This window comes from Centruroides sculpturatus, unplaced genomic scaffold, assembly GCF_000671375.1.
Source record: "Centruroides sculpturatus isolate CEXI.00-Female unplaced genomic scaffold, Cexi_2.0 scaffold1997, whole genome shotgun sequence".
In the NCBI taxonomy this organism is placed as follows: domain Eukaryota; kingdom Metazoa; phylum Arthropoda; class Arachnida; order Scorpiones; family Buthidae; genus Centruroides; species Centruroides sculpturatus.
Genome location: NW_019386248.1, coordinates 18,535 through 34,553, shown reverse-complemented (window position 1 = coordinate 34,553; position 16,019 = coordinate 18,535). Strand labels below are relative to the sequence as shown.

At 24.8% G+C, this 16,019-nt stretch overlaps 1 protein-coding gene and 1 long non-coding RNA gene across 2 annotated transcripts; both read left to right on the top strand.

Moving 5' to 3' along the window:
* Positions 1–4,292: 4,292 nt before the first annotated feature.
* LOC111614261 (uncharacterized protein C4orf22 homolog) lies at positions 4,293–5,193 on the top strand. Its single transcript, XM_023355639.1, has one exon. The coding sequence runs from the start codon at positions 4,304–4,306 to the stop codon at positions 5,027–5,029; it is 726 nt and encodes a 241-aa protein (XP_023211407.1). The 5' UTR covers positions 4,293–4,303; the 3' UTR covers positions 5,030–5,193.
* Positions 5,194–5,994: 801 nt separating this feature from the next.
* LOC111614260 lies at positions 5,995–15,696 on the top strand. The gene is made up of 4 exons (XR_002754897.1): positions 5,995–6,123; positions 7,463–7,585; positions 7,668–7,936; positions 15,615–15,696. It is a non-coding gene; the product is annotated as an uncharacterized LOC111614260 (long non-coding RNA).
* Positions 15,697–16,019: the final 323 nt, after the last annotated feature.

Below are 16,019 nucleotides of genomic sequence, written 5' to 3'. Positions count from 1 at the left end.
ATTCATTCACCATTTAGTTTAGTTTTTTAAAATAATAAATCATTTTTAATGTAAAATGAAAATTAAATAATAATTAAATTATACTTATCTACGTTGTAGTTTAATCTTCGCTATCGTTACTTTTGCCTGAGCAACGCCGGGCCTACCTGCTAGTACAAATATAAAATTAAAAAAACAATAAAAGTATGTAAATAAAGTATATTTCATATAACAAATAAATAAAGGATTTAAGAATGGAAATTTCTTTAACAATAAATTTTTCAAATTTTACGCTCATAGTTACGCTTTTTCTTTTTTACTAAGAGGGCCTCTTATAGCAGCCCCATTATAGGTTCGGCCAGGCCCACAATGGAGTGACCGAGTGGGGAGGGACGGGGCCCGACCTATCCGAATGGATCAACCCCCGAAAAATTCCTGGGGATTCCTTGAACCCGTCAGGATTCGATCCCGGATCTCTCAGAGCGGTAGGCTGCCACCTTGACCGCTCGGTTATCCGACCTTTTCATAGTTATATTAGGACACTATTATGGCGGAACAAAAAGAAGCAATCCTTGCATTTCTTAGGTACAGAAGAGGCGATCCTTGTACTTGATGAACGCGGACAAGTGAACTTTGCACTTGCCGCACAAAAGAATTTAATGGAAAATGGCAAAGTTTCATCAAAATCGGCTCATAAAATTTTGAGAACAAACTCAATATTGTAAGTCACATAGAAGAGGGTTTGCTAACGCTCCACCTCAAAAATGACAAAAATATACAAAACTGGAGATAGAACAAAGTGGTTTTCGGTCAGCGATATTGCTTTATAAATAGTAATACAAGTAACAGCTAAATAATTCTTATCTTATAAAACATCATACACTTCTTCAAGTATAATTAATTAATTTTACTTTTCCGGTTATTATGTATATAAGATAATATGAAAAGCGTTGTAATCTTGTCAAATTTTACCTTCGAGTTTCTGCAAATTGCGACGTTTTGAGACCATCTGTACCCAAAAAAGTAAAACAAACATGGGAAAAATTTCATGGATGTGTGTGTTTTCATCTATTTCATTTAAGATCTCAGGATTGGGTAAAAATTAAAAAGCGAAATTTAGCATGGTAACTTGTATATAAGGGGCATTTATCCTATTAAATTTTGATGGTTAAAAGTCGAGGGAACGAGGAAATAGAAGAGATCACGTGTCATATTTCAAACTTGTTTTATTTGTTATTAGCATTTACAATTTTTTAGATATCAATTTCTGCATTATTAATTTGCCTTCGTATAATAATTAATAATATAAAAGTAAATAAATAACAGTAACATATATAATAAAAATAACATATATAATAAAAATAACATAAATAATATAAATAACATTTCATAACAGATGGCATTACACAATTTTTTTACCCTTAAGCTAATGTTTTTTTTTTTTACGAAAAAGTTATGTAACTCGTTGCTGGATTTTTCTAAGACGATTTACAATCGTAATTTTTTCGAATTACAAAACTCAAATTTTTAAATTTAAACAAAAAATAGATTAGATCGGAGTCTTTTGATATACAAAATTACAATGATATAACTGAGTAAAATTTTTAAAAACTTCATTTCTGCAAAAATAAAACTTTAATCTCTCTAATAAAATATTTTTATATACAGTATGTAACTTCTGAAAGGCAATGAAATTAAATTTTAAATTATTTATTTATCAAAAAGAGTGATAAAATTATTATTATTTTATGTGCTAATGAAATAAATATTTGTCATTTTTTCTGCGATTTAATTAATTTGTTTAAAAATGCGTGTATAAAAAATTGATTTTTAATAAAATTTCTTTATATTCTTTATCATTTTTAAGTGATAGATTAATATAAATTAATTGCAATTAACTATTGATCAATTTTGCATTTTCTTTATTATTGATACTTTTGTAATTTAGTTTAATAGTGTATTATTGTAAAATTAATATAGAATATGATAATCTTTGATTATAGTATAACTCTCAAAAATGAATTTATTCTAAAATATAATGTTAATATAATGAAATCAATTTCACGTTTAATTCAATTAACTTTATTATAATAATAAACTCCATTAAATAGAGTAATCTGAAATGAAATGTATCGTTTTAAAATAGATAATCAATTTACTTTAGGAACTACAACTATGAAATTTAAAATAATAATAAAATTTATATAAATTATAATCTTATAACACTATGATCACTATTACTATGATACTATTCTTCTTATGCCAAGGTTTAGAGATGAACCATTCATTTCCTCAAATAAATTACGAATTGAAAACAAAAATAAAATGTTCAGTCTTTATACAAGTTAATTTTACAGCCAACTTAAAAAAAATACATATACTGTTTAATTTAATTCAACTAAATAACTAAATGTTAATTTGTATGATATAATATTTTAATATTATTTAAATTAAGTTTTTTTATTTGATTTTTTTGCAATTATACCTATTTTTAAGCATTTATAATCACCTTAAAAGTAGTTCTAAATGCATCATTTTAAAATAAAGCGATTAGTTATATATTAAGACATTAACTTTAAATTATAAAAAATAAAATTTATATATCCTTAACTATGTATCTATTAAATGTATATTTTATTTTTAAATAATTTTTCGAAGCATTCTTTGAATTTATAAATAAATTTTTAAATTAATCTAAAATCATCATTACTGATGATCTATAATCTTTCTTCTTTTACCTATATTTTATTAACAAATGATAAACGGCCTATTTTAATAACATATTAAATACAATCAAACCTCGATATAGCGCCTTCCTAAATAGTACCATCGTCGTAAAGCGCAAAATGAATGCGTGTGAACTGACTTTCTCCGTAAATATTAGTCTTCTTTAGCATCTGTGAATTACTAAATGTACGATTTTACATTAAAAGCGGCAATGTTGTCACCAAATCAAGTGATTTTCAAACTATAAAACTTATGTGAAAACCCATACAATTAAATAAAATTTTTATTGTTTGAGAAACTTCAGTATTAACCACACTTGATTTAGTGCCAATTTCAGATGGCGATAAAGAGGTTTGTTTGTAATTATTATTTTAAGTAATTATTTTAAAAATTCTTATAATCAAAAAACATCTCACACGTAGTGATCAAAGTTTATTCTGTTCATTTCAAATGTAACTTAAAACATTTTTCTTGTAATTTTTTAATGTCTGAATTTGCTTTTGAAAATGTAATTAATGAATAAAATGATGATTAAAATTAATCATTTATAATTTCCTCAGATTTTTATTTGACGAATAAAAAGAACAGAGACATTTTTATTAATAGTTAAGAACAACGGAGAGGAAAACGACTTGGTTTCTTCTGTGCTTTTATATTTTGAGTACCGTTCTGCCTTTTTAATTGAAATAATGTATATATTTTAAAAACTTTTTGGCTTATTATCAGTAAACTTTTTAAACTGTTTCAGATAATTTTGCAGAGGCGTAGCCTTTAATTAAAGATTGTTTCTGCGAAGGAACTGTTTTTGTTCCTGGTGATTGGACAGGGACTTCTGTATTTTTTATAGTTAAGAACAAATTTAGAATAAAGTTAATATTAATAGAAAAATCATTATATAATAACAGGAAAATAAATTCTGAATTTTTAAAATAAATTTGAATTTTTATAACTTTAAAAAAATATTTATTTAGTTATTGAAATATTAAAATCTTAATTAATTAAAATACATTTAATTAAAATTTTGATATTATTAGAAATGCAAATTCCTATAATGTTAATAAAAATAATACGATTTACTTTGCTATTTTTCATGTGCGACAATGTTAAACGCATGCAATAAACGCTTACAACGTACAATAAATATTTAAAATAAATGAAATAACAGTATTTATGCGCATTATTGGTTTTTTTTTAAGTTTGTTTATTGTATATAAGCGCCAGTAGTAATAATCAGCGTTCTCTTTCAATATTTTTAGATGTTAATTATAATGATTAATGAATATTGTATACTGATACTGCAACGACTTGCATTGTATCTAATGACCAAATTATTAGTATTTTTAAATTAATACGATGCGTATTCATAAAAATATTATACTGTAAATGCGTATTTACCGCATTGCATACTTCACTTGATTGGAAGTTAACATTTCAGTATTAAGCTTTTATTTTTATAATAATTACATTAAGATTTTTCAAATATAAATTAAATTTATTGAAACATAATAATTTACTAAATTAAAATTAAGTGTAAAATTCTTATTATTTAAATGTAACAATTTATTTTATCCAAAAGAGGGCGTTATTCGAATTCAAAATGGAAAGAGAATGGAGAAAAGAGAAAAAAGAAGATATTCCCAATAGCATTTACACGATAGTAATTACATATAATACATACGAAGATTACCTAGAAACTCAAATATCGGAAGAAAATCTTAAATACTTCGAAGACGAAGAGATTGCCAAGAAATTAGTGGAATTAGGATACTGGGGAACGGGCAAAGCCTTGAAGAGAGAGGAATTTTATTATTGGAAAAAATATGCAGAAAAATTAAGGAACGAAAATAGGAAAATCGTCCCTATCTATAAACCCAGAACGGAAACGTTTACTGACGAATTTTTACAGGCTTTAGCCGAACGAGAAGTACCCAATTTAAATGGTGATATGAGTAGCATATTGTTTCTTCGAACGATCAACAATAAAGGACAAGAAATATCCTCTTACATCGATCTAGCTCATAGATTAGAAACTGAAGATTTTCAACTTTATTTTTCTGGTAAGAGGAAACTTATTCCTCAATACGACGATCTCAGTTTCTGTAATTGGGTTACTCGTTATTGTGTTAAGAATTGCACTCCACATTACGATGTTATTGTCGAGAAACTAGAAGGGATACAGTTTAAACATACGGGTGATGGCTACATTATTACTGTTGCCAGTGAAAATCCCGGGGAAGATACATTTAAAAGAGTAATTCGCTCGCCAAGTTACTACCAAATTGTTTTCTATGATCATTTAGTTAGAAGAAAAATCGTTCAGTGATTGTATAATTATTTTATATTCGAAAAAATTATGAGATCCGAAATTCAACTAAATTATTTTCTACGTAAAATCTACTTTTTACTTTTGGAAATAAGTTTTTAAACAGTAGAATGTGAATTTGAAATAACCAAAACCTATTTCAGTTGATTGTTATTAATTTTATATATAAAGAAGAAAATAACTATTATCAATAAAAAAAACTTTAAATCGTTTATTTAAATATTTCCTACTTAATAAAGATTACCATTTAAAAAATTCGAGTATAACAGGAAACAATAATACTGTCCTAAATTATAAAATAGGTTATTAATATAGAATATGTAATTTTTGTTTTCAGTAGTGCTGCAAGATTTTAAAAACTAGATTAAAAATTTAATTAAGATCGAATATCAGATTGATCTATTTACTCATACATAATAACATTCTCGAGATTAGTAAAAGATCAGGAAAGTTTCTCTAATCCTGACGATAGCCTAGTTTAGCAGACGATGCAAAAAATTGATTAAATTTTAAAAATTTGATTAAATCAATCATTTAAGACTTATTCCATTCCTCAAATATGATCGTGTTTTATGTGGAGAAATGAAGAATAGATCAATAAAGTTTCACCAGTTCTGATATTTTACTAAACGTGCCGAGTAGATCAGATAGTAATAGAATGGTGAAGTTTCTAAAATTTGATTATGATCGATTGCATTTTATAAATTAACCAATCTGTTTTTCGTATCTGATCAAAAGAATTCATACCAATAAGAAAATGTACTTCATACGATCGATAAAGAACAAAAGATGTTCAACCATAAGAGCCATCGATTGGTTGTGTAAAACGGATTTTTCTTAAATTATGCCAGAAATTAATTTGCAGCATATTAAATTCGGTTATGAAAATAAAAGATACGCAAACAAACATTGGCAACTTTCCCATTAGAATCTGTAGTTTGAGAAGTGCTGCCATCTGTTGTGTCCTCAGCTTTGGTTTAGAGCAAAGGATAGATTAGCTGGTGGGTCTTACTGACAGGCTAGTGATGGAGCGGTGAAGATAAGAGGCAATTTGATGGTCAATGCTGTGATGAGTGAAAGTCTTCCAGAGAGCGGTGAGTGCTACGCAATGCTACCTTTTACACTTTTAGAGTTTACGACCGAAACAACGCATTAAGAAAAATGTAAACAGAATTTCTGCGCTTCTTGCATAGGATCCTTTAGTGTAGGTATTGACTGCATTGTTTTGTCGTAGAGCAAGATCGGTAGAGTAACGTTACTCAATGGTGGCAATGGTAAAGTACTTTGAAAAAGATTTCTTTGTTGTTTTGCTAATTGTTCCATGCTCTGTCGTTCCTTAAAGGATTTATTTTCTGGTAAGTAGTTATTTTGCGAAGTTGCCGCACTCACTGCAGATGATAGCGCAAAGATATGCGGTTGCATTTGCTACTGCAGAAGTAGAAGTTATGTTATGATCGAAACCAATGCTATCGAACGGAGTAAATTAACCTACTATTAATGAATTGGTTGCAATTATGCTCATTGCAGCTGCTGCGAAAGATGCGTAAAAATTAAAAATTTATATCAGTCGAAAGGTTAAAGGTTGAAGGAAGTTCGAGTTATGTTATGTTTTCTATAAAAAGTAACATTATATGATTAAATGGTTAAATTTAATTCGATGCATAAAACATTAGTTTTAGAGTACTTTCAATAACTGGATATTGTTGCTTGATGCAACTTCTTAAATTGATGCATTTCTTCAGGTAAAGCAATATGTTGTCCATTGCTTAAAAGGATTTTCGTGAAGAATCGTGAAACGTTTATGTAGTTTGCTCTATATAAACAAGCCGGAAAGAAATCGGTTAATATATATATATATATTTTATAAAAAACTGACAGAATGAAATCATTTTAACTTTGGTCAAATTCGAATGGATTCTTACCAGATAGTGTCTTAGATTGGATTTCAAAAGTTTTCTAAAGAAGCTTGTAAGAGCTTTTGCTGTTCTTTTATTCACTTAATGGATTTCTGTCATCATCTAGTGAAAGGAGAGAGTTGAACTTTGGATATTATCTGGTCTGAAAATGATTAAGAGAAATAATTCTTTGGTGTTTTTTTGTGAAATTGAATTTTGTTTACTTTATTTGTACACCTAAATAAAAAATGAATCGCGTAAAATTTTAAAGGAATGAGTTCAGTTCTATTATGGCAACTAAAATGAAAAACCAAGTGAACAAAAAAAAAATCCCTTAAATTCCTATTTTCCTTTATTTTAATATATAAAAAAACTTCTTATTGAAGTTTTTATGATATACTTCGTATTTAATAACTAGCATACGATTTAAAGTAATACTATATAGATTTAAAAAATTATAATTAGGATATTTTTAGTTTATGTTTTGTCTATTTTATTTGAAAATAATTAAAATATTTTTAATACTAATGCTTTAAAGAAAGAAGACTCACATGCCAACTTTTAAAATTTCAAGATCTATAAATAAACAAGATTTATGCTCAAGATCTACGTTATTAATTGATTTCAAACTCTATCGTAGAACATCCAAAAATCAATTTTGGTAGATATGATTCCGGATTTATAAATATAAAACATGTTAATGAATGAAAATAGAAATTAAAGGTATACTTCAAATTTTTTAGAACCTAAAAATCGTATACTTTACGAAGACGTTCCGGATTTGACCCTGTAGGAGGAAGAATTAAGTTGATGTTTTTTTTCTTTTTGTAAAAATCTCTACTTATAAAATCAATGGAATGAAAGATGGGACGTTTGAACTTAAAAAAAGCGTGAATTTCTTTTTTATTTCAAGATATATGAAGAGTACATGTACTTTTTAGTCAATAGGGAAGAGATATGGAATCGACCCTATAGACATCTACATGGTCGTGTCCTTCGAACAACTTTAAAGGTCTGTAAAGATATTAATACTGTAGTAGTACTTTATATTCTATTCCGTGCTACTCCTTAAGGGCTTAATACAAATTTAATCTTTTTTTAAAAAATAGCATTTTTTAATATAAAAACATTAGTTTTAAAATGGAATTGCAACTAACATACTAGCATTTTTTACATATATTTTTATATATAATTTAATTTAAAAATTATAGTTTAAAGCTGGAAACTAATTTATTTCCCAAGAAATTATTTTGATATATTTCTTAATTTAAGAGTTAAAGTAGTTTTGAAAATTTATTATATTACATTAAATTTAATAATTTTTGTAGAATTATCTGGTTTTGTTTGCAAATGTAATATACCTGCATACATAACTCTATCTACAATTTGAAATGCAAAGGTATTTTAAAATTTAAATATGGATTTTGGAAATAATACAAAGAGTGTTTTATTAATTCAATAATAAAAACCTTTTTATAATATGAAAAAATTGTTTAATGAATTTTGATGATTAAAAATTTGGACAGTAATGTTATTATACGGATAAAAGCGTAAGAAACATAAAAAATGATTAGTTACAATAATAGTATATGAGTTTCTAATACATATATTTTTTAATTTATCGATCCTAAATTAAAACAGATGTTAGCCAACAACATGCATAAATTTTAATTGAGGAAAAAATTTTTTAAATCCTAACCATTCACCTTTTAGATCTGATTTGACGTCACAGTCGTCGTCATGGTTACTATCCAGACCCTTGCTCTAAATATGCATCTCGTGACGTCTCCTACTGCAGCCCTTCAATATACGAAGATATAGTAGACCTTAGCTTAATTTTAATTTTTCTGAAAAATGAAGATTTAAGAGATTGAGGATTTTACAATAACTTATAAAATTCTTTCTTATCTCTGAATCATTAATGTACTTACTAGATTTATATAATACTTTATTCAAATACAGAACTTAAGATTTTTATCTCTTGTACAAAATTCCTATTTATGAAAATTAAAATTTTAATTTAAAAAAATTCAGTAATATGATTTTATATTTATATATATAAAAATTAATTTTAAAATTTAAAAGAGAAAATGTGCATACTTTTAAAGCACAAATTAAATTATAAATTCTAAATAAGTTTAATTAAACAAAAAAAAATTGAGAAATTTTAAAGGATTAAATGCATTTTAAACTAATAAACTGTAAAATAGATTTTTAAAAATTTAAATATATTAATTAAATTTTAATTAATTAACCAAATTTGAGGGCATAAAAAGGCATACTTATAACTTCAAAACGCACGTTTAGAACGTTTTAAATTATTATTATTTTGTTTTTGTTTTTAAACATAACAAAAATTAAACATAAATACTATGAAACGTTTAAATTGCGAAGAGTGTTTGGAAATAAAAGAGAAAATATTGAAAGTAAGAAGCAGTCCATTAAAGTCTTAAAATAGAATGAATGCTAGTTTATTCGTTAGGCAGTAAACAGTTTTGGATGGCATTGGGAACATATAGAGCTATCTATACACAGTTTGTATAGTGAGACGAGAATTGGTCGTTATTTTAAGAAGCACTCTGCTACTTCCAGTTGTGCATTTCGAAATATTCATTCATCGCTTCGCTTCGTTTACCTGGGATCGTCTTTGATATCGTTACACAGAAATCATTTTGTGTTTTTTTTTCTTATTAATTCAAGTAAAATGGTGAGTTGCTGCTTAATTCGATTGCTAAATTTCTCGTTTTAGATTTTCCTCGTTTATTTTATTTTATTATCTATACTTCAAATATATATATATACATTTAAAGTATCAAATGTTTTTGCAGTTTTTAATATATTTATGTAATAGCATATATATTCCAGTATAAGTATGAACGTTTTTAAAATATATTATGAATTTTTGAGACATTTATTCGCTTAAAATTAAAGGGAAATTGCTTTTTAAATATTAAATTCACTTAAATTAATCTTATAAAAACTTATTTCTTACTCCTACTTTTGAATTAGTGAAGCGAAATTTAGTAAAAACGTGAATCTTGATATAAATTAGTAAAAATAAAATTGAAAAATTTTAAGCTAATGTTTAGAACTTTTAAAACTTATTTTTTAATTTTAAAAATTAGTTTTTTCTGATTTCACATTAGAAATTAATCCTAAGTTAATAAGAAAAACAGAAAAGAAAAGACATTCTGAAGGTTTCTTCGCTTTCTGTATCTCTAGCCATTATTTTCCAAAAATTTGGATATTAATTTATAAAAAACTGACCTTATTACATTTGTGCTAATACGAAAATGATTAGCACGTAGTTTGCTACTTAATATAAAAATAAATTAGATACTTTTTTAGTTATAATTAATTTTAATAATCTCAGTATAAAAATTTAAAGTCTGAATGAACTATAAAATATTCTAAATTTTAAAAGTCTTATTATTTATTTAATTATATATTATAGATATAATGAAGACTGAAAAATTAAATAATAGTTATTTTTTTATAAATCAAGCGCAAAAGTTTTAATTCTGTTACCTAAAATTATTAATTTTTAAACATAAAATCATTTTAAAAGCTTTATCATATAGGAATATTAAATTATAAGTAATAAGATATTGTGTAGTAATAATGTATTGTGTATTGAGTTTACTGAATCTAGAAGATTCTTTAGTTTCTCCTTTTTAGAAGGATAACTGATAAGCAAGATAGTCGAGGGAGACGTAGCAATCATCTGGTCTCCATCGACTATACTCTGAAAGATTCTACTATCCATCGATGGAAACTGGATGGATCCCAGAGAGGTTCTAAAACATTAAATCTATTCATCACCGCATTCAAACCTGTCACCGTGTCGTAGATTTTATGTTTCCTTCAGTAAACAGTACACAGATAAGATTAGATATATATTTGTATGTGTCTAATCTTGCTAAAATACATATAAGTAGGTGTATTGCGGTATAACCTATAAAAACCACTTTTTTTTTAGTAGACTTACCTCCAATGCTGTAAGTATAGGTTAGAAGTGCAATTTCTGCTAAATAGTATCTTCCTATGATAGTCATATCGTAGAGTATTATAAAAAGTATTTTCTAGGTGATATAAAAATACAAATGTAAGAAGACACTCGACTGATTGAAGAAAAAATTGAAAGGGATGAGTAGATAGTTTTTGACTTCTTAACTTGACCTACAATTTTCTAAGAAAAGATAAGAGAAGTACATTAGAGCTTTCATTCTATAAATGATTGAGAGATCGGAAAGAGATTATATAGCTTGATATATGTATTACAAGAAAATATAACTCATCATAAAATATAAATAATATTTTCTTTTTGATGATTGTTGTCCATAGCATTACTCTTTCTATATTGATTTAGAATGTTTTTTTTTTTTTTTTTAAATTCGAAAAGTTGCGTATACCATTTTAAATTTACTTATTTATTTTCTTGAAAATTTTATTTTAAAAATAAGAAATTGAATCGTGAAATTTCGTGATCGAATTTTATAAATGCTTCTTTTCGTGTACGATGCGCATACTTTATCTAATTTTTGGAGTTTGTATAGTTGAATCGTTTGTAATATCGATTAGAGTTTTCTTAGTATGACTGCAGTAGACATTACAGCATACCTTTTATTGTTCGTTATTCAATCAGTTTTTGCAATTTTCACACAATTTACGATTACAGCATCAATTAAAACTATCCGATATTTTTATTTTTTTCAAGTATAAAAAATAAAAAAACAATTCATTTTTAGTAATTAATATTTTAAATACAATTTTCTAATAAATAATACATAGTTTTGGAAATTCTTATAAATATAGTATTTTTATAATTAATTTTTTAAAAATTTACTTCAGTAAATATTTTCTGTTAAAACTTTTATAAATCGATACGACTTTTTAAATTTAATATACAAAAATAACAAATAATTAAATTTTTTGATGTTTAATTCGTAATTTGTAAGAAATAAAAAAAAAGTGCAATTTTAAGTTTGCTTTTTTTAAAAACGAATTAATTTAATTTTATAAAATATATTTTTAAACATAAACATTTTTTTTACATTTGCTTTATTAATATACAGGTATTATTAAATTGTTTAGTGAAAAAGAATATCTTTTTTATGAATATTTTATTGTGTACATATATAGATGCGATCATAAATCACAAAAAACACATTTTTGAGTTTAAAAAATGCTGAAAAATATAGATTTATAAAAAAATTAGTTTAAATCATAAATTATTCTCAAATACAGACATAATTTATCATCAAACTAAATAAGTAAACAGTACAGTATTTAAAAATGTATGCAATCTTCGGAATTTTTTAAATTTCTCCTAATTGTTCCTCTTAATTTTTGTTTCTTTCTTCTAAAATAATTATTTTAATTAAAATAAAGTATAGATCACACTTAAAAAACCATTTTGATAGAGTTAAACATGTTAAAATTTCTAAGCAATTTTTTAAGAAGAAAAAAACATATTAAACATTTAAAAATTAAAATTTATTAATTCAATCCTTGAATAGAAATTTATAAAAAATGTTTTTCTATAAAAATTATCTGGAAAGCGATTTTAAAATTGCATTTTTTAAATTAATTTAAATGTAGTAAATAATGGGTAATAAGTATTTTATTCGTCGAAAACACCAATTTTGGCGCAGAATACACGCGACACACCGTTACCATAGTCACCAGAATTTCAATAGATGATTGGCTAGCTGTATTTTCTGAGTCAGTAGTTTCTGCAGGCGAGACTATTCACGTGTCTGTCTCCTACCTGTTCCTTTTATTCAGGTGAGAAAAATTATTAACAAGATATCTATTTACAAGTTTGAATAATTAATTCGAAAATAAGATAGAAAATAATTGAAACCAATTCAAATTATCTGTTTTAAAACTGAAGCATCATTATGATTTAAAATTTAATCTCTGTGGTTTTAAAAGTATGTAATTGAAATTTTGTAAAAGCATTTTCATGTTTTAAATGCAGAATGAAGTTCGTGAAAGTTGCGAAAATCTTTATTTAAAAAATGAAGAATTGATGCCTTTATTGGGATATTTTTTTATTTTGTTAAAAATGTCTCTTCTTACTTTTTTTTATTTCATTGTATTTTTTATTTTATTTTTACAGTAAGTCTTACAAATAGATATTCCTATAAAAATAACTGTTGTGTTGTTGCACATTCTGTGTCAAGGATGTGCAGCAGTTTAAAACTTTCTTTACGTTCTTTTTTTTTTGTTAGGATTTAAGTAAATAAAGAAAAAATTAAATGATTAATTAATAAAAATAAAAATTAAATAAATTCTAAAATTTTATCTGCATTAATTGTTTTTAAAAGCTTAAATAATGCTGAAAGAACGAAGACGCCATTTTAATTTTTCTGTTCAATATTTTATTTTTGTCCGTTCGTATTAATGATTCATGGTTCTCTTTTATTTTGTGGATTATAAAGTGTTTTGTTTCTAAATAAATTAAATAAAATATTAATAAATTTATTTCTAAAAAAATAAAATTAAGTAAATAAATTTTATTTTAGTGATACTCGGGTGTGAAAAGTAGGTCAGATTTATAAAATTTCTATTAATGGAAGTTATTAGTTAAAAAATAAATAAATAAAGATATTCATAAATATTAAAAATCACTTCTCGAGTTTATAGTAAATTCGAAAATATTTAATATTAGATTTTCAAATTATTTAATATCTTAAAGATCTCTTTAGTAAAATGACAAAATACCGTAGTTAAATTTTAAATTTTTATATATTTTTTTTTTCTTTTTTTTTTGTTACAGGAAGAGAAGAGAGTGGAAAAATGTTTGAATCTATGCATTTTTCTTCTAATCTTTCACAAAATATTCTAATAATTTACAAAAAAATGACTATTATTTTTAGGTTTTTCCGATTCATAAATCCATATCTTTTATCATATTCATATATTATGATATATTATTACTTTCTAAAAAAAATAGATGCAAAACTTTGCACGTTGCAAATATATATAAATGATTCTGTTTGATTTATGAATTGTGAAATTTTCTATCTTATAATATTTCGTCTCCAATAACAGCAATAATAATAATAAACATAGAAAAATTATATCATTTACGATAGAAATGTGCAAAATTCTTATATTTTTCATTGCAAATAGCCGAATAGTGTAATGTATAGTGAATAGGGTGATAGCGCAGTTTCAGATGTTTAATAATAGATTAGATTTGTAACATGAAGGTTTGTTACTCGACAAGCAATTTGTTGTTCGATTAAAATTCCTTTTGTCTTTATTTTCCGGTTAAATTCTTTATTTGTTAGACATTCGTTCCTTAAAATAGCCGCTGATAAAGCTATCTATCGAACCTTTCTTTAATCATCTGACAAGATTTATGAATAAGGAAATTATGTTATCTATAATCGATGAAAAATATTCTTTATCCGTTAATATTCATATTTTTTTATATTTAAATTTACTAAATGCCAGTTTTATTTTTGTTTTCTTTTCTAAAAATCGATTAAAGCATTAAGAAATCGTTCATGCTTTAAATTTTTTTCTTTTCTTTCTTTTCTTTTTTTTTTAAAAATAAAAAATAAATATTGTATTGTACGATAAATAGAATAAAATTGAATTTTCCAACAATCATTCAAAGATATAATATTAAATCTTTCTGTAGAAGTTCATCCGANTGTTAAATATATTTACGAAAAATTAATTTTAAAATAAGCATTAAAAATTATCTGTTTATAATGCTAAATTTATATATAAATATATATTATTTTTTTTTTAAGCTAAAAACTAATAAAAATAAAATTATTATTTTCTGATAGTATATACAATTATTTTTATTTTATTATTTATAAGGAAGCGAATAAGAAGAATTATCATTGCTAACCTCATTGTTATATGATCTATGCTGATCATTTATTCATAGGAATTCACTATCGTTTCCCTGCAGATCACCAAATTTACTTTATGTGCAGTTATCGATTGAGTAGAAAATGCTTTAATCAAGAATCTCAATATGAATGGAGGACTTTTAGACTGAAGAGCATACAAGTTAATTATATTAATCTAGAAAATTTTAAAAACTTCAAATCTATTTTTTTTAATATTGTATTTGTGATTTTTAGAGATTTGATTAAAAAAACGTGAACTAAATATATTTTCTTACCGTTTATTATTTAAAGGAAGTAATAATGATGGCATCTTTTAATTGACGATATGATTCGTAATTAAATTAAAAATTATTTAAGCACAAATTTTATTGATTAACGTGCGGTTTTAATAGTTAATATAGCTGTTAAATGGATTTTTCTATGCATAAAAGAATAAAAATCTCAGTTTTAGTTTTTATTTTTGTTAATAAAATATTAAGTTAATTTTTAATGACTTTTACGGCATTTTTTATTTCTATGAAATCTCGATAAAAGTTATTAGCCTATTGATTACAGCTTTTCGTATTTTCTTCACGTATCTAACATCGAAATAGGTATCAGTTTCCCATAGAAAATCCTCCTTTGGCAGATTGTCATGTGCTGCATTGCCAAACTATGCATTAAAAGTTGCTGTCAAATAATTTATTATTTATTCTTAAATAATTCACTTTTGCTCTTTTAAAACAAATGAGCGATCACAGAAAGATATCTTATTTATATATTAAGTTTTAGAAGATAGCCTTTCATGAAAATGTGTCGTTTTTCCACTAGAAAAACCTGGGTGGACCTCATCCTTTCCCTTCAAGATGGTTCTCATTAATAATTCTTGGTTGAGAATGGGGTTAACGGACCAGAAAAGTTTTTATTGGAAAATAAATTGAATGTGAACAACATTAAATCTATTATAAATGATAAAGATGACGTCATATTTTCTGGAATTGGAAAAACTTGATTAAAAAAAAGGTTTAAAAACGAAACAAATTTTCAAAATTTTCTTCTTTTATAGAAAATTTGTTTTTATACAATTAAATATTTAAATATAAATAATCTGTATTTTTAAAATTTTTATGTGAATTTATTTGCTTTAAAAGAACAATAAATAAATAAATGAAATAAAATAAAATTTTACTCAAGGTTCATTTTATATAGGTTAGTGTTATTTGTATTATAAGCACA